Here is a 27,500-nt window from a genome sequence, read left to right as displayed (position 1 = left end):
AACGTCGTTTTAAAGCGCTGTTGCCGTCCTTATAATTATTATTGCCGCGATAAAATTACTTTCAGCACCCACAGCCGTCGTAGAAGTGTATACGGCCTGTAAGTACGATCAAATCCTTCTGAATCCGACCACCCGCCCATTTATTTTCGAGGGCGGAGAAGGTCGGAGAAGAATGCAGAAGCATATTGAGGCCTTTAGGCCTACATCTTGACAGCGGCTTGGCTCATCAACACCAACCCCAGTGTCTGAGGCCAAACTACATCCTGTGCCCATTCCAAAGGCGCGAACGGGATAGGACGGCCATTACTATTTCAATCGCACCCCCTCATTACTCAGATATTACAATTGCTGGCCCTGTAATGCCGGCACTCCATCACTCTGAGATCCGGCCTCCCTAACTGAGAAATTATGCAAGCAGGGAAAAATAGCATTAGCATCACCGGTTCCTCACTGGTAAAAATGGAGATCAGCTTGGAATGAATTGCTGATGATGAATTGTGGTCTCCCAGCTATGGGGAGGCAGTATGTGTGTGTGTGTGTGTGTGTGTGTGTGCATGTGTGGCGTGTTATTAGTGAGCTGACTGTTGGTTTTTGAATCTCTGGTGGGCGTACAGGGGGACTGGACCTCCAAAGTTTTGGAGTTTGTCTTGTCATCTTTTGTCTGCTCAGTAGGGCTGTCTTCCCTGTCTCTCTCTCCCTCCACCCCCCCCCTCTCTCTCTCTCTCTCTCTTTCTTCACCTAGCGCTCTCCCTTCAACTTCAGCAGGCTCTCCACTGCTCTGCTAATGGACATGATTTATTCCTGTTGGTTTAGCTGAGAAGTCTCCAGGCTACCAGAGCTTTGCACATCACTGAGGCACATCTGTCATGGCCTGTATTTAAGTAGCTTTTGTGTGTGTAAGTGTGTGTGTGTGTGTGGGGGGGGGTATGTCTCTCTCTCTCTCGCTCTCTCCCTCTCTTTCTCTCTCTGTATAGGTGTGTGTGTGTGTGTGTGTGTGTTTGTGTGTTAGAAAATGCAGATTCATTTTGCCCATTATCACACCAAGCCATTCGTTCTCTGTATGTCCTGATATAAAGCAAGTCAAATTCCTAAACATGCCTTCGGAGGCCATGGCCAGAGCATGAACAAATGTCTTGCTGTATTTTCTCACAAAACTAGTTCCACTCCTGGGCACAAACTTGAGAGAATCACATCATGGGAAACAACAGCCTCCAAAATTCCCCAGAAGTCACAGAACGTTCAGCTAAGAGGGAACAGGGAAGTCATTGGATGAGGCAGCCATGATAAACCACACTGCTGCTCACCCTGCTATTACGCTCTTATTCAGTGGCTCACCAACAGTGCACAATAGGGAGAAGCCTCACCACAGTTGCTTCCAGTTTCTGCTTTCTTTCATCTGCGACACTGCTGTTTACTCTTTGGATTTCTCCCCTCAGTCAAACAGACGCGATCTCAATCATTTAGTCAATTCCCACCTCTATTGACTTCAATCGTCTTTATTAACTCTTGCTTCCTCTCCACCCCCCCCCCCTCCCCCCCCCCCACTAAAGTAATTACCCTTGCCTCTACTCGGACCAGTGCCTTGTTCACTATAGCTATCTCATTGGCAGTGGCAAGGGCTTCTGTTGCATAATGCTTTATCTGTTGTTATTGGAGGGAGAAAGAGAGAGAATGAGAGAGAGAGAGAGAGAGAGAGAGAAAGGAGAAGGTTGAGCAGCCGTGATGGACGGACAAAAGGCAAGGCAGAGAAAGGGAAAGACAGAATTTTGAGATCGGGGGTATGGCGCTAATCGATTTCTGGTCCGCTTCAGGTCTGGGGGTTCGGTAAACAACATCTAAAGGTCAGCAGTAAAAGTAGTTGAGATGGTGCTTCACACTTTTCTCCATCCTTCCCTCCCCCTCTCTTTGTCTCTTGGCAGTGGCAGGTCCAGCAGCCTGTGATTAACAGGGAGGGTCGTGACGTGACCGCTCCGGCTCCGGCCAATTTCTGCCACTCTGTCTATTCACCCTCAGCCACCCGGTTTTTATATCCCATATGTGTCAAAACAATATCCTCTCACCAAAATTGCCTTTTCGCGGTCAAGAAGTATTACATTGCGCAATATAGACAGTCTGACTTTAAAGTGCCCCACGTGTCTGATATCACCAGGGCAGGAGGGAGTGACAAATGGCACTATGTTTAACAAGCTGAAGTTGGTTGAGTACACGTGATACATAAAACAGATGATCACAAATCATTTATTCTCAACCTCCTTAATGGCTCATGCTCAGCAATAAAAGGCCCTAAGCTACGGCGGCCATGTTTGAGGATGTGAGGGTAACGGGGGCAAATGTGTCCGATGTGTTTTCCCGAACCCTTTGTTCTTGAGCACATCTCTGTGCTCGTCTCCTTGTCTGCTCATTTGGGGCACTGCAGATATCTTTGACATTTGTCTTCAGTGCAATCAGCGTGCAGGAACGATGGCAGCGTGACCACACTTCATTAATGTCTCACTTAGCGGGGCCCACTCCTCAGATGACACAGTAGACCAATGAGATAAGATAAGATGACAGGGCTGTGTGGGTTCCCATCCACTGCAGAAGGGTTAGGGACATTTGCTGACATGTGTGCTGTTGTTCTGCCAACTACTGTCACTAAGGGTCCACCTACACAGCCATAGAGAGAGTTCATGCAACCTACATCACCAGGGCACAATAACCACATATGCTGCATCGGCCTTTTATTTCTTTCTCCCATTCTTCCACAAGACCCATATCATAAAAATACACACATACACCCACACGAAAACACTCACATGCATCCGCGTGCACACACACACACACACTCACAAACACCTGCCTAGGTGGAAAGAAAAGGGGCAATCTGTGTTTATTTCATTTTCACAACTAATAAACCAAACTTGTAGCCATTCCAGCACTGTGCCCCGAATAGAATGCGGCATGGGCTTTTGGGACTTTTCCCATGGTTCCACAATAACGATCACAGCTCTTTGTAGCTTTGGCCTGGGAGGGCTGGGGAGTCCGTGGCTCGATAAGAATACTCAGCGACAATCTGAAAAGGGATTTCTTTCCTCTCCGCCTCAACAGGAGAGGGTGGCTTCAGTGGCTGAGTGGCTGTTTTAATAGCATTCTTTGGGCACTGGTAGTCACTGTGTGTGCTATAACCCTTTTCTCCAAATTCTTGCACCTCTGAAGGAGAGGGTCCTCTGGAGACTCTGGGACTAATACAATACCACCAATTAGACCGCAGCTAAGCAGCTCTGCTCCCAGAGATCCACAGTGGGCGCAGGCTTTTGTTGTAGCCCGGCACTCAAGTAACTAATTAGGGGAATTGATTGGCCCGGGAGCACTGTCACCTGGTATTTCAGGCCTTAATTATGGGCGAAACTGAACTGCTATCCTAGAAAAAAAAACCTGCACAGACTGCAGCTTTCCAGGAGCAGGGCCACTAATCCCTGGATTAGGCCTGAAGGTTTTACCTGGTTCTGTGCTAGAAATGAAAGGAGCCCTAAAAAGCAGGTGAAATGCCTGTTTAACTGGGCGCAGGGAAAGCAGCACTGCCTTGGCGCAGACGGCGCTAAGGCTGTCGCAGGAGAACCTGACTGAAGCTACTGGGAGGGAAAAGAAAGGAAACGTGACCCTTGACAGTCCAAGCAGAGGGTTTAAGCAGCAAAGCCTCCCTACCTCCACACCCTGCACCTTCAGCTTCATGTGGTCCTCACGCGTGGTCTTGCCATCTTTCCGCTTCTTCCAGCAGTAGCCGTCCTTTCGGTACTTCACCTTCTTCCTGTTGTACAGAATCATGGACCCATTCTGTGGCCTGGTGGATGACAACACAAAAAGGGGGCAGGGACAGAAAAAGAGATTAGATATGAGCGAGAAGAATGAACACACTCCCAGTGGTTTAGATGACACAGCTCCCAGGAGGAGTTGCTGCTTCCATATGCAAACCCAGCTGTACTCAGCACTGAAGAACCAGCCAGTGGAGGCCTCAGCAGAAGCGAAGTCCAACGCAGCAAACGACGCAAGCATCTCCTTTTAATGAGGAGGGGAGCCGCAAACCAGCAGTGCTCTGTAATTGGACACATGATGTTGCTCAGTGAGCTACATAATAGACCCAGCAAAGCTACAAATGCATACACCACACAATTTGGAGAAGAAACAACAAAAGGGTCCTCGTTGGAGGTTCTCGTGGGCTTGCAGTTTTTTCACAGCCGCGTTGACACATTTAAAATTCATTTTCCAGAACTCTGGAAACATCAGGACATCACACAGCATCCACAACCACAAATATTACCGGGAGGAAATAGAAACACGGTCGTCACTATACATGCACCAGTGACCCCTTCCCAAACACACTCCGGCTGCAAACACACTGTGGTCCACAGCCCACTGAGGGCTACCCCTCCCCAGGCAAACCTCACCATATGTGTGTGGGCATTCGGCACAGACTGCTCATCTAAGAATTGAATTTTAGTGTTTGCAGTTATGCCACTGAGAGCGCAGCTGGATTACTAAGTGTACAGGTTTGATATGCTGTCTGTGATCTAAGCTGAGGAGAATACACATCTCTGCCAGAGGATTTTCCAATGCGGTTCACCATAGAGATGAATTAAAAACCTCCAGATTTCAAAACAGGAGAAACAAACTCCTGCGGTAATTTTCCCAGCTGAGGCTGAGGCTGTTTGAAACCATTCCCCCATGAGAACAAGTTTTTTTTAGTATGATACTGCAAATTAAATCCAGTTACATCAATTTACAGTATATTAGTGAACTGCCAAACTACAAGGTGACCTATCCACCCCCAGACAAAAAAAAGCACCTCATCATTTGCCGAGATAACGTATCTGGTCATGGTTCTGCACAGCCGATATTTACTTGAAGTCTTTGTGACACAGTTTGCATCAGTCACAGCGCTAGCCCAGGGCTGGTGAGAGTGTTTACTCCAAATGCTTCCTAGGGCATAAGTCATCGCCCACGACAACAGTCTCCGGAGCCATTTCAGGGTCTGCGTGGTGTGGCTTTTTGCGGTAGGTGCGGAGGTTGCTCTTTCTGCCTATTGTCAGCAATGTATCACAATGCCACAAAACCCCCCCATTCCATTTCCAGCTCGCTGTTACAAATGAAAGCCAAATCAAAGCCTCCCTACTGGATGCCACTCGAACACAAGCCAGCAGGGTGAGTTATCACAGACAGGGTGCATTTATCAAGGCTGGGTGCAACAAGACCCTAATAAAATAAATGATTTCGCTTGTTTCTTAAAGCTCCTGAGAATCCATTAAAAATTATTTCACCCCCACCAAACAGAGGTGAGTAATTTTGTGTCCTGTTTATTTTTTTTCCTTTTTTTTTTTCTTGTGTTTTTTCTTCTATTCTCTTTTATTTTTATTTTTGTGAGTGTGTGAGGGGGAGGGGGGGAGGGGGCATTCAGACTGAGTTTAATATTTTAACAGAGCTATTTATGGGCGCAGTGTGAAAACTATTCAACTCCTCTTTCAGGACCTGTGGGGAAGCCATTTTCTTTTTTAATTGAAGGCAGTTTGTTCCCGGAAAAAAAGCACTTAAGCAAGGCTTTTTCGTGGTGAGCCTGAAGCACATTTGCGGGGGGAAAAAAACAGAAACCAGCAAGATGCCCTGGTCCCGCATTCATGCCCGTGTCTATGTGTACTTAGACGATCCAATTAATCTTATCTGAATTATACATATTTATGCACGGCGACTGGGGCCGAAAGAGCTAACCACTTCGTTATCTGACACGAAAGACAGGAGGGCCTTCTGTTTCAGCCACTTAATACATCAGGAGAATGTGAAAAATAAAAGGCAATAGAAAAGCTGTAGTTTCAGTAAGTTCAGTTAACCTCCTCCCTCTCTTCTTTTCCCTCTCTCTTACCCTCACTTTCTCTTTATCTTTCTCTCTCTCTCTCTGAAGATGCCTTTCGCTGGATTCTGGGCAGCCCCTTAAATGAAATCCGTTTTGAACAGGACCGGACCTGGACATCATGAACGTATGAGTGTTTGTGGGCATCTTTCGTCCTAGAGAGACCTCTCTCTTTCCATAAGTTGCAGAGCATGTAGAGGCAAGTAGAGGTAAAACAGCCCAATGGCAACACAGAAGATGGAAGGTGGCAGAGTTAAACACAGTCGCATTTAAAAGGCACTAAAGCTGAGTGATGTATCACTGTGTCAGGCTCGTGGTGTGGAAGTAGGGAGCATTGTTGAGATGCATTCAACAAAAAAAGAAAAGACAATAGCCATCAACTTTTACGTTACAGACTGTTAAAAAGAGATCACGCCAAGCCATATACTCACACACACCTGTACGTGCAAACAAACTTGTGATTAAGTGGACATATCCACTTCAACGTCCCCGCAGAACAACTTGTTGAGATCGCTCGCGGCGTGTTTATAGGCAATATGAATGCAGAGAATGCCGTCGCTGTCTCCCCTGGCTAAGTCAATCAAGCTACCTCATCCCCCCCCCCCCCCCCACCCCAACTCACACACACACACACACACACACACACACACACACACACACACACACACCACCTCTGTCAGCTTGCATTTCTGCCTTTTCACCTTCAAGTGTTGATCTAATAAACGTGATCACGGCGATGGCAGCGGATAACAAATGGGCCCTCGTGTACACACTCACCTCCCCCTGCTTCAATGTCATCAATCAAGCTCATCAATCAAGTGCGCTCTTACGGGGCCCCTGGGAGTCACACCTGTGTGTATGTGTGTGTGTGTGTGTGTGTGTGTGTGTGTGTGTGTGTGTGTGTGTGGGTGGGTGCATGTTTAGCTAACACCAGCCCCCCTATCCCTCCCCACCCTTCACCACCACCACAAACACACCCACTCACGTACCAACACTCTTGTCATACACATCTATTGGTGGCAAGTGGATAATATCACACTGACAGAAGGTGACTTCATCTAAACCAGAGTGTGTGTGTGTGTGTGTGAGTGTGTGTGTGTGTGTGTGTGTGTGTGTGTGTGTGTGTGTGTGTGTGTGTGTGTGTGTGTGTGTGTTTGTGTGTGTGTGTGTGTGTGTGTGTGTGTGTGCATGTCTCAGTGTGTGAGCATTGTACCCTGTGTGTGTTTGCACTGCATGTGAGCATAAAGTTGTTTGTGCACCACTGTGGGTCGATCATTCCGTACATGTGTGTGAGTGTGTGTGTGTGTGTGTGTGAGAGAGCGTGTGAGTGTGTGTATGTGTGTGTGTGTCCATGTGCGTGTATGTGTGTGTATACGTGTGTGTGTGTGTGTGTGTGTGTGTGTGTGTGTGTGTGTGTGTGTGTGTGTGTGTGTGTGTGTGTATGATTGAGCATATGCAGAAGCGGGGAGGAGGAGGACTCTATTAGCTTATCTCCCAAAAGCAGAAAGCACCGGCTGTCGACAATCAATAGCGTGACCCTGGCAGCGAGCGCTTGCCACAAGTCCTCGCTCCTCCTCCTCACCCTCTCTGGGACTCTCACTCATGTGTGAATAATCACACGCTCGCAGGTGACCACCGCACACGCCCCGCTGCCATACAACATGGCCGCCGATAAGATTATCGCTGCGGCCTGGCTTGTTAATGCACTGTATAAGCTAAAGAGCTTTCGTTCTTGTAACGGTCTCTTCTTATGTGTGACTGTCTACACGCTCTTTAAGTATTTTTAGAGCCGAATGTCATTATTTGGGTAGTTTGAATATCTTGGAACAGAGTAGGTAATATTTTTGTTTTATGTGGTACACTGTTCTTTTTTGTCCCTTGGGAGAAGTGTGGCCTATTTATGGTAGAACATGTAGATGATGCCTTTAAACAGTAATAAATAAATTGTTTACTTCATTGCCATAAAATAGTGCTTTTATTCGGCTTCACAGTCATGCACTGTGTTGAACTTGCTATTGTTCTATGAGTGGTTCCATAGAGAGTTCAACGACAAACCTCTCCCCCAGAGACCTGAAAAGTGCTCCGAAATTTCTTCAAGGCCTTTCATCATTTTTGCCCTAGTGAAAACAGACAGAGGAATCCTCACAGTAACATTCCGCTGCACACTATACAGCTCTAGCTTTGGTATGTGAGTAGAATGTGCCTCAAGGATGTCTGGGTATGTCGGTGGAAGGCCTCAATCAACAGTCTCCTCCGTCACCCTTTCTCTCTGCTCTCCTCTGTTTCTCCATATTTGTAATTTACCAGGAACACATCCCTTGAAAGGTCGATTCCACTGCTGCTTTGTACCTCTGAGGGTTTTTCTTGGACTAAAGCTTTGAGTAAAGTTCACCTATTTCACACTGACAGGTTTACTGCGGGCCGATCTGGTCCAAGCTGCAGGCTTTGATCGCTGTGAGATTAGATTCATCTCTGAAATGATACAAGCGGCGCGGCATGTTTGCGGATTTCATCCTTTTCCTATCCTGCCTCTCCGACTCCTCCTCTCTGCTCTCGTTCTCTCTCTTACTCTCTATCTCTCTTCATCACTGTCCCTCCCCCTCTTTCTGCATCTCTCCATGGCTTTCCCTTCACACCTCTCCTGTCTCTTTTCCAAACTCTGATTCATTCTTTTATTTCCTTCTGTCTGTTCATCCCCCGAGTTTTGTGTTTCACTCACTCTTACACAGGCAGACAGTGCTCTATGAGCCATCTCATACAAAGTCACTCACTCACTCTTACACAAGCAGACAGATCTCTATATGACTAGTCTTATACAAAGGCACTTTAAAAGTTCTTTAATAAACCTGCAGTAACCATAAGTGCAAAGTGTCATCAAGTTCTGTCATCAAGTTGTATGTGTTCCATATCTAACTCCGAGTCTAACTTTTAAGCCACTATTCTTCAGATGACTACATTTACCAACATGCAATAGCACCTTTATCTCTTTCATGAAAATATATACATGTACACTGACTATAGTGTATCTTGGTGTTAATATTTCACCAAATCACCACAGAAAGTAACTCTTTTTTACTTGCCTCAATCAAAACGAAAAAGAGGGAGGTGGAGGAAGACTGGCAGCAGGGAGGTGGAGTTGGGTGGAAAGATAGGACCCTCTCTATTGGAGTGTGTGTGTGTGTGTGTGTGTGTGTGTGTGTGTGTGTGTGTGTGTGCGTGTGTGTGCGTGTGTGTGTTCTGTGTGAGTGAGAGGCATGCTGGTCTCATGTCAGCTCTGGAGTGCGTCACGGGATCAGTGAGAGCCGTGAGGATGACACGCGTCTGTCTCGACGCTGCTTCAAACGAATCCCCCAGCATCCTCCACCCCCTTACTATGAAAAACACACTGGCTCCTGATGAGATGGATACATCATTTATCCATGTCTTCACCTCAGACAGGAAAGGGGCTTGATGAGGTGTCTCTACAAACAGATCTGAGTACTGGAGTACTGGAAGGTCACAGCAGGTTCATGTTGGTGGGTGTAGTGTACTTTGTAGTGTACACTCGACTGTCTCATGCTGTGCGTTTTCTGAGGAGAGGGAAAAAAGTGGCCTTGAAGCTGACAGGCACTGAGGAGCCTGGTGACTGACAGGAACACAAGTGTGGTGCCAAAGCAAGATGGAATTTGTGGAAGTTGTCGGTGACAAACTACAAACCGCCTAGACGGACGGTGTGACTCCAGATCTGAGATAGCTGCGAAGACATCACCTCTCCTGCCAGTCTCTTTTACCACTCCTTCGGTTCGAGAGCTAATAGGAACTCTCCGGAATCTATATGGACGAGTGTGACTTTGGGTAACACACCCAACACTAAAAGGGGTAACACACCCAACACTAAAACATTCCCTATCACAAACACACACACACACACACACACACACACAAACACCCACCGACCCACCCACACCCACCCCCACCCACCCACACCCGCACCCGCACACGCACACACGCACACGCACACACACACACACACACACACACACACATACATACACTAGCCAGCACAGTAGGTGGACATATCTGAATATCAATAGCTTCTCCCCCCATGGCTGGCAGGCAGGCTGGCTGTTATCGCTGCCTCTGATTAGTTTGACCCCCATTTCCTCCCTCCCTCCCTCACTCGTGCCCAGCACAGCCCTCTGTGGGATTGCATGCTCTTTCTCTCTCCCACTCTCCACCCTCCTCCTCCCCCCATCCTCTCTCTCTCTTTCCTTACACTAATGGCACTTTTCCAGAGCACTCCGAGCGGTCAGTCATCATGCCAGGGTGCGTGGTGAAACAGGCACCCAGACGGCGAGCGCATAAATTATCCAGCAGCCGGAGGGACACTTGTGGACTGGGCAGAGGGGATGCTGGGAGAATGGAGAGGCACAGCATTGCCCCCGCAGCGAGAGCTTTACACAAACAACGGATGCGTGCAGGACATCCACGCTTCATTAGTCTGGCAGAGGTAAGGGTGGAAAAGCCCTGAAGGGGGGAGTTGCAGAGAATTGTGGATCGGTGATGGGAGGAAAAAAAGGGAGCATTTTTATTCAGTTTAGAGCGTGCTCATGTGAGACAAGTTTACAGAGTTCTGAGACAGAGATAGGATGGCAGATGAGGACATGGTCTAAATCCCCAAACGAGCATTGTCAAATACCAAAGCAAACACTTCTGCAAAAAAAGGGCACAGCCGACACTCTTAATATCTCATTATATTTATCACTGTCATAGAGGCTGTGCTAGGTGGTTAAAAAAGGAAGAAAGAAAAAAGAAATACATCAAGACACCGGCCTTTTCTCCAGAGGGCAGTAGTTAAACTTTCCCTCTTTTTTTGTCCCTTTACAGCCGGCTTTGTGGTGCGGGGGGCGTAACTGTAGGCTCGTAAAGCACCGGTTTGGTCCCGCTGTGTCAGATTTATGCCCGTCGTTAAGCCAATGACACCCTCTGCCCATGATGACTTGTCATTGTGGGCGCGTTGCCCTTCTGGACCACGAGGCAACATGCTATTAGAATTACGCTTCATTAGTGCGGATGTTGTTCCGGCTACGAGGGCCAGACCAAAATGAGCCTCCAAAGTCTGTGGAAGAGTTTTATGGGCCAGGCCCCCAATTTATGACATCTGCTGATAAGCAAAAATTGCAATCTGTTTTGGGAAGCATGCACTTACTGGAGCAAGAGGATGTTCAGACTGTCTAAGCCACCTGACTCAACATGCAATGGCTCTTGGATTCTGAAATCAGGTAAATTTAGATGAGGGAACATCTGTCTCATACTAAAATGATGATGTTGGTGTTGGCCTATAATGTATATTATAAAGGTGGTATATGGGATGATATATACTGTATATATATATATATATATATATATAATATATATATATATATATATTGTATTTTGTAATTCGTCATGGTGTGCATTTGCTTTTGTGAATCGGTGAGGCAGACAGAGACTCTGCATGAGACTCATGCACCTGTGTACTTTGCTTCAATATTACAAATGTTTATATGTTTCTCTCTTTCTCTCTCATTCCTCCTCTCTTTCATTCCCATTCTAGTTACAAACAGAGCTGCACTGCACAGATGAAACAAGCTGAACTTCTTTCATTGGAAGGACATGATGAACCATCTTTTTTTTTTACTGGGAGACTGGGTGAACACCTTCTCTCTCCAACCTCCCCAATTTTGCAGGATAGAAAGCTGCTGGTGTCAGCGCTGATTCTGTGCTCTGTCCTTAAGCTCTCTCTGTCTGCCTGCCTTAAGCTCTCTGCCTCTTCCTGCTCTGGAGCCTGGGGAAGATGCAAGGAGAACCGAGGCGCCTGTCCTCTAACAACAGGTTCACCCAAAAGTGATTCTACTTTGCCAAAACTGGCTGTTGCTGGTTTCGGTCTTGCTGCTGATCCCTCTTTTTCGACTTAGCTCAGTCACCGATTTGTGGTCTCGTCTGATTTGTTTCCACCCTGTTGTTAAGCAAGTAAACAAACCCGCGCCCTCCTGTGCCTTGTGTTCTTGCTCATCGAGGTTACAATGGATTCACTGTTATCCATAGAAAATGAAGGGTGGCATGTGACTGGGAGGAATTCAATCACCTCTATGGGAATCCAGCATGACGCCTCAATGTGGAGCCTGTGTGTGTCACCTGTGTGTGACAGCGGTTGGGATTGACTGTGAAATCGCAGGGTGGGTGGGATATCATGCGTCCAATTCAGGAAGCAAAGTGAAAAAATCAAAGCAAATCAAAACAAAAGAAAAACCTTACCTGGTATTCCTAGCACCTTGTCCAAAATATTGAGCCACAGTAACACTGCCCATCTAGAGAAATGATCTAATCTGCTTGCATTTATACCTGTTATTTAAGAGTGCTTTTGCCTCCATTGTGAACAGATTACATCTACCAAATGCTCCATACTAACAATGTCAACAGTGTAACATTATGACAAACAACACTGTCAACAAACTGAACCGTCTACTTTTGCTGATCTGAGTTCTCACTCCAGTTCATCCTTTGTGTATGCGATGTTAGAATTAGGTAAAACGGCATCAAGTAATAATTCTTGCCTTAAGTCCTCAAAACATAACTGGACCAACCTATAATTAGATATACATTAAAATACAGTATATGCTTGCCTACATCGAAGGTCCTCTAACTAGGCCAGCGCTGAGGACCGTGAGGTCAGGGTTGATTTTCTTTTGCACCACTCTGGTTGGTGAACAGCCCTGTTCACAGACTGCCTAAATACCTTTCAATAAGCTTAACGCCTCTGTCCTCCCTGAACATGTTAGCACCTCGTCACAACAGTTCAGATGAATTCAGCCTTCAGACTCATCCATGGCCTGCAGCCTTGAAGAGCTTCAATAGATGGAGTTATCCTGTTTGTTTGTTTTGGTCTTCAAAGCTTTCCATCTCCGTCTCTGTCAACAGACTCTTATCTGAAATCCATCTGTGTGTGTGTGTGTGTGTGTGTGTGTGTGTGTGTGTGTGTGTGTGTGTGTGTGTGTGTGTGTGTGTGTGTGAGTGTGTGTGTGTGTGTGTGTGTGTGTGTGTGAGTGCGTGTGTGTTTGTCTGAGGCGGCCACATGCTCGGTTGAACCATCAGCCCAAACAGAAGATTACTTGACTTCTTCAGGGAGGAGTAGAGCGTTCTAGAAACAAACTCTTGGATAAGTCATTCCCTGCCAAAACAGATACAACTAATAGTGTTCTGTTTTTTTATTCATTTATGTTGCAACATTATGACCTCCATGGTTGAAATGACTCACAGAGGTTACCTCATCAACAACACCAGCTTCAAGGTTACCTCTGTAGACGCAACAAACAAATCTTTTTGGGTGAGTGAACTCTCACTCGGCCAAAACCAGTCATCATAACAACAACAACAAGCACAACAAAATGTCCTCTCTGAACCGAGTGATGAGTCACCAGGGGCAGGAGTGGATATAAGGTCATTATGAACAAAGGATTAAACCCCCACCAGAGGGCAATGGGATCTACGAGCGGAAACAATCTCACAAACTTTACTCAAAGCCTCGCACAAGTGCAGTTGGAGAGTGTGTGTGTGCACGCTACTCCTTCTCTCTCCTTTCCTCCCTCCCTCCCTCTCTCTCTCTCTCTCTCTCTCTCTCTCTCTCTCTCTCTCTATCCTTCTTGCCATAAGCCACTGCCCAAACACATTTCTATTCCACCTGTGTGTGGGGGTCGCTCAGATAGAGTCACAGAAGCAGAAAGGATTGTAATTATTCTTTAATTTATTGACTAATGGCCACAGCCTCCCCTGACAGCCGCGATTGTTCTAATGTCCCCGCCACCCATACACCCGCTCTAGTCTTCTTTGGGGTCCATAACTAAAATAATTTATCATTACAAGCACATTAAATTGAAACATATAGACCATAACTGGCGTAATTTATATCATTTTGTGTCTGTGGGCTTTTCCCCCCTTGCTTACATTCTTCCCCTCTTTTGAAAAGCGTGTTTGCAGGTGATTAAATGCTGTTTGCTTGCATACTCACATACAGTCTTAGTCCTGCATTGTGCCTTAAGATAGATTTTTTCTAGGATGCTCATATATCTCCACAAAGACATTAGAAGACTACAGGTATGTGTTTCTACCATGTACACTGACAAAGAGTGACAAGGAACATTATACTAGTCATCTTACTATTGTGTCATTTAAAAAAATACATACATTCTTAAACAGGCTCAACATCAAAATAAAGTTCAAGGACACATTACCCCAAGTGCCCCTTCTCAAATGAGTCTGAATTATGCATCGTTTTCCTCAAAGCCATGAAGACCTTTTGTCAACAGGTAATTATTATGTAAATAAACAAGCAGTGAGTGAGCTTCATATGAAGCGTGACTTACAAGGCAAACATTTTCATGACACTATAATAGCTATCAAAAAGTCTGTCTTAGGGGGACCTTGTTGTTGCACAGGTCAAATTAAAATGCATTGAAAAAATTCTTTAGCATATCTCTTCAGGCCTGAAGATGTCTTCACTTTCTATGCAGGTCTTAAGTACAAGTATGAAAGGGTACAGCAGCTCAGTTAAAATGCTTGGAACGTAATGCGCCCCCGATTATGGCCTCATTCTAATTTAGACCATCATCATTTCAGGGGTCTCAGAGTCTGGCACTCTTTTTTTTTCCACATGTCAGATTTCCCTGGACTGATCGATAGACCGGCGCGCGGCAGAGTGGGCCAGGACAGAAGTGGTTGATTCCCAGGAGGGAGATGTGGGGATGGGGGAGGAGAAGGACACAGGGAACAGAGCGGCCACTTTCTCTCTCACCACCACCACCACCACCGCCACCTCCACCTCCTCCTCCTCCGCCTCCTGCTCCACCGCCATCACTGCCAACACCTCCTCCTCCACCACCTACCTCTCCCACCTCTGTGTTCCCTCTCCCAATGACAGCCACTGTGTCAGAGCGGCCCTTAAAAGCGCTGGACTGGTGCCAGAGTTATATGAGAGTGTAGGATGTGACCGAGGTGATGCATAGGGAAACAGTGAGGGTGAAAAAGACAGATACAATCCACGAGAGAGGGAAAGAAAGAAGTGCATTTTTTTTTTTTTTAAGAAAGCCAACCACTGTTCCCGAAGGTAAGACCAGCCGGAGCTTATTCCTCTATGTTGAATAAACTCTGAGTCTTCCTGTGGAATTGTGGTTGGAGAAACACACAGGAGTGAGACAGACAATCTGTGCCTGTATTCGGTCCTGTGGTTCTCACATTGTTTGGTAACACGGAACACTACCTTTGAAGACTGAACAGCCTGGATGGCAGGCCGCACGGGTCAGAGATCACAGAAGCCCTAAACACCAACACAAAGTAAGCCCCACTGCTCCAGGGTTGACCCTTGAGAGACCCTAAAAGGCCCCTAGTAATACACAAAGGGACACATGGGCCCCCGGCCTGAATGCAAGTGGTCTGGAGCTAGTCTGATCAATATAGACATGGACTGCTTTAAATATATGCTCTGTGCCATATGTGATGTCCCATATGTCCTTAAATATCTAGCATGTGTGTGTCAAGGGCGCTGGTAGGAATTCTGGGTCCCCTGACAGAACTTTCAGTTAGGCCCCCCCAGTGAGATTTTCGGGACCCCTTCCTGCCAGGAATCATTCTCACCTGCCATGCCTTTACGGCACCCATGGTCAGTGAGTACTGTGTCTCACATTGATAAGTGTTAATGTGTGTCCAAGCAATCTTACCAAGTGAAATTCCTTGTTGGCTTACACGTCTTGTGCTTGGTGAATGAAGAAACATTGTTTCTGATTCAGATTGTAAGGGGTTCTGAGGGCCTGTAGTAGTGATCAGGAGATCTTCTGATTTGAAATACCCCCTTTCCCAATAAAAATCTGGTTAATGAACATTTTATAGCCTACTTAGTTGCATTGTGGTTATGCCTTAATATCCATAAAAAAGATTACATATCAGATTGGATATGTTGTTGATGCTTTAATTATGTCTATATAATCTTTATAATGGTATATTTATTTTCAATTAACAAATAGTAAATAAAATTATTGTGATTTAATTAATGCAACAATATGTTAAGCAAGGTGAAAGGTCAGGCTGGGTCAGTGGCCTGCTCCTCTATGATGGGCCATACAGGTCTCTTTTTTATTTTGTCCGTTAATGTGCTATTCGTCAGCAATCGGAATACATTAAAGTCGCTTATTACATCATGTGTTGAGGTGGTGTAAGTCCAGTAGGCTATCTACAGGTATTAAATATGTCAAGTAAGCACAGGGTGGTTGGACCGTGAGCCTCTGCTTGCTGTGCGCTCATGCCCGGGGGTAGGGTGGGCCCAGGAGGCTTTCTTGCCCAGCAGCCCTTGATTTCATAATCCATCCACGCTGTGAAGGACCGATGGAGCAGCACAGTGAAGAACACTGAACACCCACAGCGAGCCAAATGCTCTCATTCAGCTCCAAGAGTAGTTCCATTCATTCTCTACCACTGAGTCATTTACACCCAGGCAAAAGTTTATTCTTGGTCTGTCAGCAGGAATGGAAAAAATTCTACAGACACAAAGGCTATTTTAATCCGAGAAGTATGTCAGGACCGAAAACAAATTAGTCACACGGCTGCTTGTTATTTTATGCCATAAGGCATGAAGATGAAGCAAAAAAGAGATTTCAACTCCACTGGACTGACAGTGCTGACGCGATTGCCCGTCATTCTAATTAATGACATACGAAGCCTGGGACAGCAAGGTACGTGACAATTTAACATGTTGACGGAGTGTAACTCGCAACGTGTTTTCAGGCTCGTCTTACAACGGGTAGTGTGGGAGGCAACAGCTTCATAAACCCATAAGAAAATCTCCGTCCTGAATGTACTTTGAGAAGCATTTTCAAGCCACATAAACTTTAACGCCGTCTTACATCTGCCCACCCTCAAGGCCTTCACCACAGTGGAACATCGATTTGCACATGGAAACACATTAAGGGAAAGGAGAGGGAGAAAAGAGAAAGCGACAGAGACAGACAGAGAAAGAGGCAGAAAGACAGAGAGGAGAGAGAGAGAGGGGGGCCAGATTTTTTTGCCTAAATATTCAACAATTCTGTATTTTCTCAATCTGTGTTTGCTGAGTTCATTCTCTCTGTCACACACAGCTGCATTGCCGTTCCTAATCTGCAATATAGCTCGCTGATACTGAAGCAAGCACGACTGTGCTAATCTCCAGAGATAGAGCCCTTTCTGGCAAGTAGATATTATCTCCCAACAAACCACCGAAACAGCTTAGGGGTACGTTAGGTGGAGGAGTCCTCAGTGTTCAGGTCATTGGTCAGTTCAGGTCTGTGTGCTCTACCTTGTCCTGGCTGCGGGGGGCGCTCCAACACTGACTCACTCTCTCTGATTGTCTGTCTGGCTCTCTTGGTGCCCCTCAATCTCCTCTCTCATCCCTGCTAGAGAGCTCCTCTCTCCCCCTCTCCTCAAACTGGGCCCATTCATGTGAGCTCTACTGGAGTGCTGTGAGGTAATGAATGGGATTTCAGAAAATCACACTGAATCAACTGGCAAAATCAAATGAGAAAATCACTAAATCTGACTCAAACTAGATGGTATTTTTTCCCCAGCACAACTTTAAAAAATGGTTTTAAAATGGTTTCATAATGCAGTTTCATAATACAGTCTGAATCATTTTAAAAGAGCAGGTACATGCATAAGAGACCTTTACAGGAAATGGAGTCCTTCTGATGCTAGGGGAATAGCATTAAAATCCTTTCACAGAACTCAGGGAGGAAAACCTCTTTTGGAAGACTAAAAACCTACAAGGCGGAGCCTTCCGCTGCTCTCTCTCTCTCTCTCTCTCTCTCTCTCTCTCTCTCTCTCTGTACAACCATCTTCGGTCTAAACCAAACGCTAGCTGCAGGATGAGGAAGTGACCTCACGAAGCTGCCCCTCCCCACCCCCCGCTGCCCCCCTCCTCGGGCTGTCGGAGGCGGTGCTTGATGGATGGGAAGCATATGGCGAGAGGAGATGGATCTGGACGGGCAGCCCAGCAGGCTGAGGGAGGCTTGCATGCTGAACGAGACTTCCCCGCCCCCAACCCATAACACCCCAACCTACCCCGTCTCTACCACCTTCACTCCTCGCACCCCTACCTGCCTCCCCCCAACTACAACCCCACCCCCAACCACCACCACCACCACCCTGCCATGGCACCATGATGGGTTATCAGGTGAAGTGAGCAGGAGGAGAGGAGAGAAGATGGAGAGCGGGAAGGAGACGCGGGAGGCGCAGGAGACGGGAGGCAGACGGAAGAGAGCATGAGTGTATTGCAGGAGCGGCTGTGTGGCATTACAGACAAACATCATTAGTGTATCAGGGCTGTGGGGGTTCATTCCTTTGTGTGAGTGATATAAAAAAAAAAATTGTATTCCAATCTCAAGAAACTATGTGTGGGGAAGAATGTCAGACAGTATCTGCATTAGGGCAGAGACAGAGACAGCAAGAGAGAGAGAGAGAGAGAGAGAGAGAGAGAGAGCGAGAGAGAGAGAGAGAGAGAGAGAGAGAGAGAGAGGAGTCAGTATGGAAGAGAGCAAAGACAGAATAGAGGTCTGGAGACCAACACGTCTTTCCACTGGATGCCGCATGGCAGGACATTAAAGAGCCTTTCTCTCTTTCCTGATATCAATTCCACCATATAGACTTAATATGTGCATACTGTTTACATTATTACACATATGCAGACATTGAGCTATGCAGATACACATGCTCATTTACATTTACAAACACAATCCTGGAGGTAAACATGAGGGTCAAACCCACATTTCTGCTATACAAAGGCTCATATACACATGGATTGGTACACACAAGCACACAGACACACAAACACAAACACACACACACACACACACGCTTGCTTGCTTTGGGTGATGTGTGGCAGACACATGGTCAGCACCTTTAAAACACACCAGTGCAAAAATTATTACTCTCCTCCATGGACTCCATTACTTTAAAACCATCAGAAAGGGCGTGAAAGAGAAAGTGAGTGAGAGAGAGAGAGAGAAAGAAGGAAATCGAAAAACAAGTGAATGATGACAGAAAGAAAATCAGAGAGAGAGAGAGAGAGAGAGAGAGAGAGAGAGAAAGAAAATCAGAGAGAGAGAGAGAGACAGAGAGAGAGAAATGAGAAGTCAGGGAGGCGTGAGAGTAACGCAGACCCCGTCATATGCAAACATACGGCACTATCATCCTCTGAAAGCTGGACTCTCCCCACCCTGTGATTGTGTGTACAAAAGAGACAGGGTTTTGAGGTAGATGTGGGGTGGGGGGTTGGGGGTTGGGGGGTGGTGGTAACCGGTAGATGTGATCAAAGCACAGGATAGGGATTTCTCGGAGCTTGTTGCGGCTAAGCCCATTTAGCTGTGTGTTTAGACCGGCTCCCCGCTGAAACAGAGAAAAGCACAGCTGTGGCTCCAGGGAGAGACCCTGCTGAAATGGACGGGGATAATGTAAGGCATGGAACAACACACCTCCTTTACTGGCCTCATGTGTGCCGCATCACAAGGGTAGAAAATGGTGCTTTTCTGTTCTCAAATGCTTTCAGACTCATAACAATCATATAACTCTGAAAATATGATAATAAACATTGTTCTCCCAGTATTCCTTTGCTTTCTGTTTCTCTGTTCCTCTGTTTCATGCAAGCTATGCCTCCCGAGCCGTAAAACAAAGGACCCGAATGCATAGAATATACACATTGGGAAACATTGAGTCTGCAGGACTACATTGTCAAGGTAGGTCTAGAAACATTTGTATTGTTTGCAACAGAAAACTATATATTGGAGCTTTAAACAGTGGCAAGATGAACTGTAATGCTATGCCCACATCACAGTGAGACACAATTCAAGGAAATAGTATTCCGTCACTTGTGTAAAATTGGATATAAACATTCCTGCAAACAAAAAAAGGTGCTGCACAAATGCACACTATTAAGGAGACTGACAGAGATCCATTTATAATGTGCTTGGTGCAAAATAAGCAAAACCCAGGAGAGGGAGATATACTACAGCACCCATGAGAGCTAGACCTTGGGTTTAGTGCGAAGACAGAACATGGTATTTAAACAAAAAAATAACCTCACTTCATGTTTTTACCACAGTGAATCACTAGGAAAGCACAGAGTGAAAATCAGAAAGACGGTGGAAGCATAGACCTTGTGCCAATGCCTAAGCTGAATTTAATATGAAAATACCAGGGACAAAATGGCATTTCAAGTAAAAGTCATGTCCATGCGGGTTTTGTGATAAACTTAACTCTTGGTCTGTAATCTATTCTGCAGGGCTTTTAACCCCGTCACATTGCCAGACACCATCACTGCTCCCAGAACCACCTCTGAACCAATGAAATATGCAGCTGGTCATGGGCCGTGTGAGTGAATCTGACCCCAGGTCAGTAATCTTGACAAACACATCAGTAGTATTGCCTGGCCCGCCGAGAGGAATCTGAATCATGCAACGTGAATTAAATCAACCATGATTCTTAATCATGCGATATGCATTAAATCAGATGTTAATGATGCCCACAGGCAGAGGACCAGAAGGGATGAGGTGGGAGGGTAAAAACCCACTGGATGCCTTCAGTTTCATGTTCTTCTTGTCAAAGATCAAATCAAACCATTTTTTCACTGAAAACATCTGATCTGGAGAGACATGAGAGGCAAACTCAGAGGTCAAACGTACATAATTACTGTATTAATTATGAATTAGTAATGGTGGGAGATTAAAATCGATACAGTGTAGCATCGTAATATGTTTGGCACAATGTTATATCAATACAGTGGCGCCAAGTATCAATATGTATTTGATTAATGTAATGATTCAATTTTATTTTGCTAATGTCTACTCTGATAACATTGCTTTGGAAGTCCACAAGATGGTATGTGTGTGTGTGGGTGTGTGTGTGTGTGTGTGTTCAGTGAAGGACTGAGTTGGTATTTAGTACTATTCACAAAAATGTAAGTGGTCCATAAACTTACTGTGGAGAGTATGCATGAGAACAGCAGGAGTTGAAATGTGTGATAATTATGTTCACACAATTAAATGGGAAGATTCAAGTGAGATGAATTTAGTCATGTGATATTTTCCTTGTGACTTATAATGCATTTTAATGATATAGTGGAGAAAGAAATCGCAATGTATCACAGAATCGATTTCAACACTTGCTTTAACATAAAATGTAAAGAATTATATTGTGGCCTAATACATGTTGCCCAACTCTCTGGCAATTTCCACCCCTAGTACTTAGAGTGTCAAACCCCCTCCACATTTTACACCCTGTTTGCTCAGGAAAATGTGCACACACCACAATCCATGGATCTAATAACTTATCTTCAGTACACACATTCAGATAGTTAGCTGTTTGGGGAGAACAAAATGATGTCCTAGACGCCACATGTACAGTACTTCCTCCATCCCCAGCCTTTCAGTTTCCCAAGCCACCTGAAAACCTGGGCCACATGAGTGTTGATGAGTAGATACAGAAATTCTCAAACACACAGGCACATACATGGGTGAACACACCCAAACAAACACACAGACACACACGCACACACACACACACACTCACGTACACATACGCATTAGCTTACTTCCTGAAGTAAGGGAACGCTGGTGTAATGGGCTGCCAAATCTCATCTTTTATGTGTGTGTGATTTACTTTGTCAGCAGACATTAAGGCAGTGGGTGGAGTACTGATTCACAAGGCTCTCCCTCTCTCTCTCTCTCTCTCCCTCCCTCCCTCTCTCCCCATCTCTCTGCTGATCCCTCTCCATCTATCTGTCTCGCTCTATCGGTCTCTCTCTCTATTAGTTTCCATCTCTCTCCCTCTGTCATACTGTGTGGAGGAGAGGGTAATCACAGAGATGTGTTTGATTAAATGGACTGGAGGCCTATGACAGCACTCTAAAGGGAGGGATGCAGTGTGCTGACAGAGGTTGTCTGACTCTCTCTCTCTTCTCTCTTGCTCGCTGTGTGTGTGTGTGTGTGTGTGTGTGTGTGTGTGTGTGTGTGTGTGTGTGTGTGTGTGTGTGTGTGTGTGTGTGTGTGTGTGTGTGTGTGTGTGTGTGTGTGTGTGTGTGTGTGTGTGTGTGTGTGTTTGTGTATTTGTGAGTGTGTGTCTGTATGAATGTGTGTGAGTGGGAGGAGCACAATACTCTCAACCCAGAAGACTCAAAGACATGTTCCTTTTCATGGCTGGAGATTTTCCTCTGCCTTTAAAAAAAAATCTTCTTTTATTCCATGCATCCAACTCTCATCCAGCCCATCCTCCCCCCCCTGGCCATTGTATATGTGAGGATGGGGGAAGCACTATCTCATGCCAGCATCATCGCAGGAGCTCGCGCTATCAGTATGAGGTACAGCAGATCACCAGCCGTCGCCAAAAGACTCATAAAGCGATGCTTTCACCGGGGTCGGTAATTAATTACCTTTAATTAAAAAGCCTCTCGGCCAGCCCAGCATGGGGACGGGAAAGACCCCCATCACCCATAGACTCCTTCATCTGATGTGAGGCAGGGCCTGGCAGAAGGCTGCCCCCATGCAGATGGGTTAGGAGATGAGAGATGAGCCGAGACACTGAGCTCTGGCCAACTCCAGCCACAGAGACTGAGCTGCTGTGTGCTCAGAGCTTTGCTTTATTCTGTATGAGTGTGTGTGTGTGTGTGTGTGTGTGTGTGTGTGTGTGTGTGTGTGTGTGTGTGTGTGTGTGTGTGTGTGCGTGTGTGTGTGTACCTAATCAGCCAGGCTGTGATGGAAATTGGGAAATGGGTGTGGGTAAATCTGTAGAATAAGGGGGGGGGGGGAAACCACATCCTCCTTTCCAAAAGAGGATCTTCTTATTTCTGCAGTTATTTTGTTTTGTTTACACTTAATCTTTTACCTCATTAAGTTCCCTTGGGGGTCATGAATGACACCTCTGAATAAAATATAGTGTCACTATAATTATCAAGTATACTGCTTTTTTGCCCTTTTACTTGCTTGTTTTTTTAATTAACAAAAGGCTCTTATCAGTCGCTCTGGGAAGCTGTTTATCAATTGACAATGTGACACGCTGCATATCATTGACATCCTCCAGCTACCCTAATTGAAAGGCCTTGAGGGATAAAAATGTTACCTAACAACAAGAGATGCAAACTCAGCACTGTCGAGATCTGAGCCTTTAATCTCATTCATAGAATGGGGGTCTGGTCTCTCACTGCTTGACTTGGTGCCAAATGTTCTAAGACTTTTGAGCCTCCATTCAGGCATACACACATGCTGCACTCTGCCCCCGAAAAACATGTGTGAAATGATTAAATGGATGCACTCAGCGTGAAGCTCGGTTTACGCACAGTCTACGAGAGAAATGACAAGTCGCGCCTCTCGCCCTCGTACATATACATTTATAAAGGGCTCATTCATGGGACAGATAACATGGGAAACTTAGCACACAAAATGGGAGTGTGTACTGAAGATGGTTATATATTCTACTCAGTGGACCCGAGGTAAGGCAGTTAACCAGGGTGCCAATGTTGCAGTGATATTCATTTACCTCTTAAAAGCAGGTGAAATCCATGGTAATGATTTTAGACCTTCCTCAAGCAATGCTAGTAGTTATAGTCATGTGATGAACAAAGTACTCATTATTCAAATGTCTTATCACAATATGTAATGTGTTTTTTTCTGTCCTGGGCAGAACTGTTAAAAAGTAGTCTGATTTATGGCTCAAGGTTGTGTTATTGAAGGTAATATCAGGGTATCTGGCAATTTTTGCAGCCCTGGTCCCTGTGATGTTGTAACGCTTTAGTGACAGAACCTCAGAGTGAGCTCAGTATAAAACCTGAGCATCATGGAAAAAATACATACTCATCCTCATTTCTACAAATCCACCACATACAATACACACAACAATAGTATACTCATTAAATTGGACATAGGTGCAGGTGGCAGCATAATGTACTTCACCTTGCACAGCGCCCTCCCACATGTGTACAGCTGGTCTTTGATATCATCGCCTTTGAGGCTCTAAAGCTAAAGCTAGGGCTTTTATAGAAAATGTTGAGTGTATGACGTGCGTACCTGGGTTAAAACAATGTTTTCTAAAAATGATCCTTAGTTGCTTCAAGAGTCTTGTGGGTTTTGGCATGCTTTGTATCTCTAACTGTACACTCAGTGGACCAGAGGCATTCTGACCTTTTTGAAGGTTAAAGAGCTCATGTCGTTGAAATACCTAATTTTTTAACTCCAACATAATCAGTCCTTGTATTTGGACAGTAGGAGGTTCAATGTCCATTGAAATTGGCTATGGTGGTCTAAATATATTACACTGACACACCAGCAGTGGAGCTATTTTGGAGCCAACTCATGTGAAACTGAGAGGACTGGTAACGGAGTGAGGTAAATAACATTAGTTAATATATATTATTAGTATATATATTAGTTAATATAGAGCTGGGGTAGTATTGTGACATGTGATATCAATCAATGTATTTTACTTGTGCTGTTACCATTATTATAATGTAAATGTGATAAATTATTAGGAATTATAATATACTTTGCAAGGTTGTAAGATATCTAGGTAGCAAATTAGCTAGTCATATTGTGGTAATTTAATGTTAGATAGGTATGATCCACTAAATGTGAATACATGTTAGAGGGGAGCTTTGTGTACATGACACACTATGCTAGGTTACTTAGGCAACTCTTAGATAACAACTCTGCTAGGATTATTATGAAGATTAAGTGGGTTCGTAGCTACAGCTATTTGCATTTGCCTTGCATGGTAGCATTAGCCAGGTGTTAAGAAACGTGTTTGAGGTGTAGTTCTGTGCCTTACACAGCAGGTACATGGATACATTTTTTTTTGCAAAATACTAAGCCTTTGCAGAGCTAATGTATAAATACAGTCAAAGAGTAAAACTTGAATCAAATTATCAGTAAAATTTAGGGTAAGCCTGAAAATGGATGTTTTTAAATTCTTTAGAAAACCCTACCTTAACGCAGATCCTTGAATATTACTGCTAATGGGTTGGAACCATCAAGGTTTTTTTTTGCCCTGGATGTTTGTGTAACTTTTCAAACACGTGTGCAGAAATTACTATTTATATACTATTACTTTTTTTTACTTGAGATGAGTAGTTTTTCATGTCATAGGCTAGACTTTCCACAGGTGTCTTTAAGAGAGAGAACTGGAATAACATTGAATGTTTTCAATAAATACATAATTATGTAAATTAAAGAAAATGTCATCTTTGCATTCAGCTCACATTCGAGACACAAAGCTTGCCTTTGTCTATTATCACATGGAATGTTTCCTTAATGCTGAGATTAGTCTAACTGCTGGTCGATACCTGGCATCAGGATTGCTGTTGTGTGGAGATTCGACCTTTATGACAGCGCACTAATCAGGGAAAGTCTACATGAGCCCATTTTTCAGCCCTTCAGCACAACCTCTGATCAGATGCCAGGCTGCTAATATATTCATTGCTGCTTAGCGTAGCATGACATTGTTTTCACACATAAGTAGTTTTACTCCAAGTGTTTCTCAGAATAATTTGTGAGTGGTACATTATGTGTTGCCAGCTAGAAAGCCTGCATGAACCCAAGCATATTGAGTGTATTGACACTGATTAGCATTAGCTGTAGGTTTGCATTGCATTGTAGGTGCCTTTTTCTGCTAAATCACTTCATTACAGCCTGGTGCACCTCATGCATGCATTATGATATATCTGGCATGATCATTCTAGATGGTGATATATGTGGCATTGTGTTCATAGTAATATCTTCATGAAGAGCTGCTGACTGGTTGTGGGAAAAACAAGGTCATGACTTCAATTAGCATGAATCGAGAGTGCTGATACATGATACGCCTGTAGGCCTACTGGTTAAAAGCACTGCCTAGACTGTAGAATTTGTCTTTAGCATGCTTCTCTGAGAAGCTACTTCTTTTCAAAACACAAGTATCTGAAAATAAGGCACAACTAGATAACAGGATACACATACACAGAACAACCTGCTTTGGTTCCTTGTGACTCTAATATTCATAAGAAAACTAGTGGGAACAGAGGGCCAGATGTGAAAGCTCAGCTAAATTGTATACAATTATAAAAGAGATATAATGAACTTTACTTGTATGGAGGAGGATTATCTGAATGACTATAATGAATACGAACGAGATTCTCATTCATGTTTTCATGTTAAAGAACTATTGTGGTGTGTTGATAAGTGAGAAGCATTAATTATGCCACATTAACTATCACAAAATTATTTGTATCTTTGTAATTGTTGGAAGAAATGTCAATGAAGTGGATTAGTAGTCAGTTTGAGTACACATTGTCAGTAATCACAGAGCAAGTCAGACATTGGCAATTAAATCATACTTCAGCCATGAACCTGAGCACATCCTCGAAATGTCATTAAGAGTAATGAATAATAAATCTCCTGAGAAAGATGCATAATTCATTAACTGAACTTCAGGCACTTATGCAATCGATGATGGAGATATGCAAAATATATTGTGTGAAAGTCATTACTACTTGAGATGCATTGAAGAAAGTATTCCTGAAAGTCTGTGCCAGTGCACAAATCCCATCCTACAGTCTAACCCTTAACTTTCAGAAAAGATGGATGGAATGCGCCCTTACGTACATGCATACTAAAAGCTGTCAGTGAATTTATAGGTGCATGAATACATTTAAATATGCAATACTGAAGACAAAGTGTAACATAGCCTGTAATCATGTTTTATCTAGGAACCAACTTAGAAAAGTTAAATAAAATTAAACAAAAATGTTTGAATTGGTGGAGAGACTTTTAGTTGTGTACTATATTGGGACCCTGATTGGCTTTTAGCTCCACGTCCATAGATTTGGCCTCTTGACCAATCTTCTGTTTCTGAGGCTTTTTTATTACGCTTGCTTATCTATAGCAGTGTTTCCGCTTAATTGATATTTTACCGAATCTAAAATGAATGTCCCAAGGTAACGCTGGTCACAACAGCTGACAATACTTACCTGAGCTGTGCAGTCCCCAAAGCAAGTGATGTAATGGATTTTGGAGTGCATGTGGGTGTGGGTGTGTGTGTGTGTGTGTGTGTGTGTGTGTGTGTGTGTGTGTGTGTGTGTGTGTGTGTGTGTGTGTGTGTGTGTGTGTGTGTGTGAGTGAGCATGCTTATGAAAAGTTCAATCTTACAACACAATCTATTTCTAAACATAGGCTATACCACCTGTGTTTTCACATACGATCTACTAGATAAATACAGAACAGAAAAAGGCCAGCCTGTTTTTTTTTGGGCGAGAACCAAAATAATCTACCTTTACCTTATCTTTGTCAGAAGTGACCCCAGACTTCCTCACACAGAGAACACAGCCCCCACAGACATCACTCCATCCCAATCCCTTACACTGCTCCGCTTTGCAGAGGAATCCGTTATTTCTTCCTCCTCCATCAGTTTTTCCCCCTCTTTTATACCTCCTCTGCTTTGATGCATCCCTGCCACGTTCTTTCACATCCATCATGCCCCTCTCACCCCTACCCCTCCTCTGCACCTCCCCCTCTCTGCTTCCCTCTCTCTCTATCTCGTATTGACACCTTGCCATTTCCCCGACGCCGCT

General features: G+C 44.7%; 1 protein-coding gene across 1 annotated transcript in view; it reads right to left on the bottom strand.

The window, feature by feature from the left end:
* Positions 1-27,500, bottom strand: part of camta1b (calmodulin binding transcription activator 1b) — a gene marked incomplete at both ends in the record, with an annotated part of 212,362 nt that overhangs the window by 66,969 nt on the left and 117,893 nt on the right. Inside the window, one exon of the mRNA XM_080846235.1 lies at positions 3,685-3,820. Coding sequence (XP_080702361.1) covers positions 3,685-3,820 — 136 coding nt within the window. The remainder of the gene's footprint in view (positions 1-3,684; positions 3,821-27,500) is intronic.

Source organism: Sprattus sprattus, assembly GCF_963457725.1.
Source record: "Sprattus sprattus genome assembly, chromosome: 10".
NCBI classification, from domain to species: Eukaryota; Metazoa; Chordata; class Actinopteri; order Clupeiformes; family Clupeidae; genus Sprattus; species Sprattus sprattus.
This window is presented reverse-complemented; position numbering and strand designations above follow the sequence as displayed.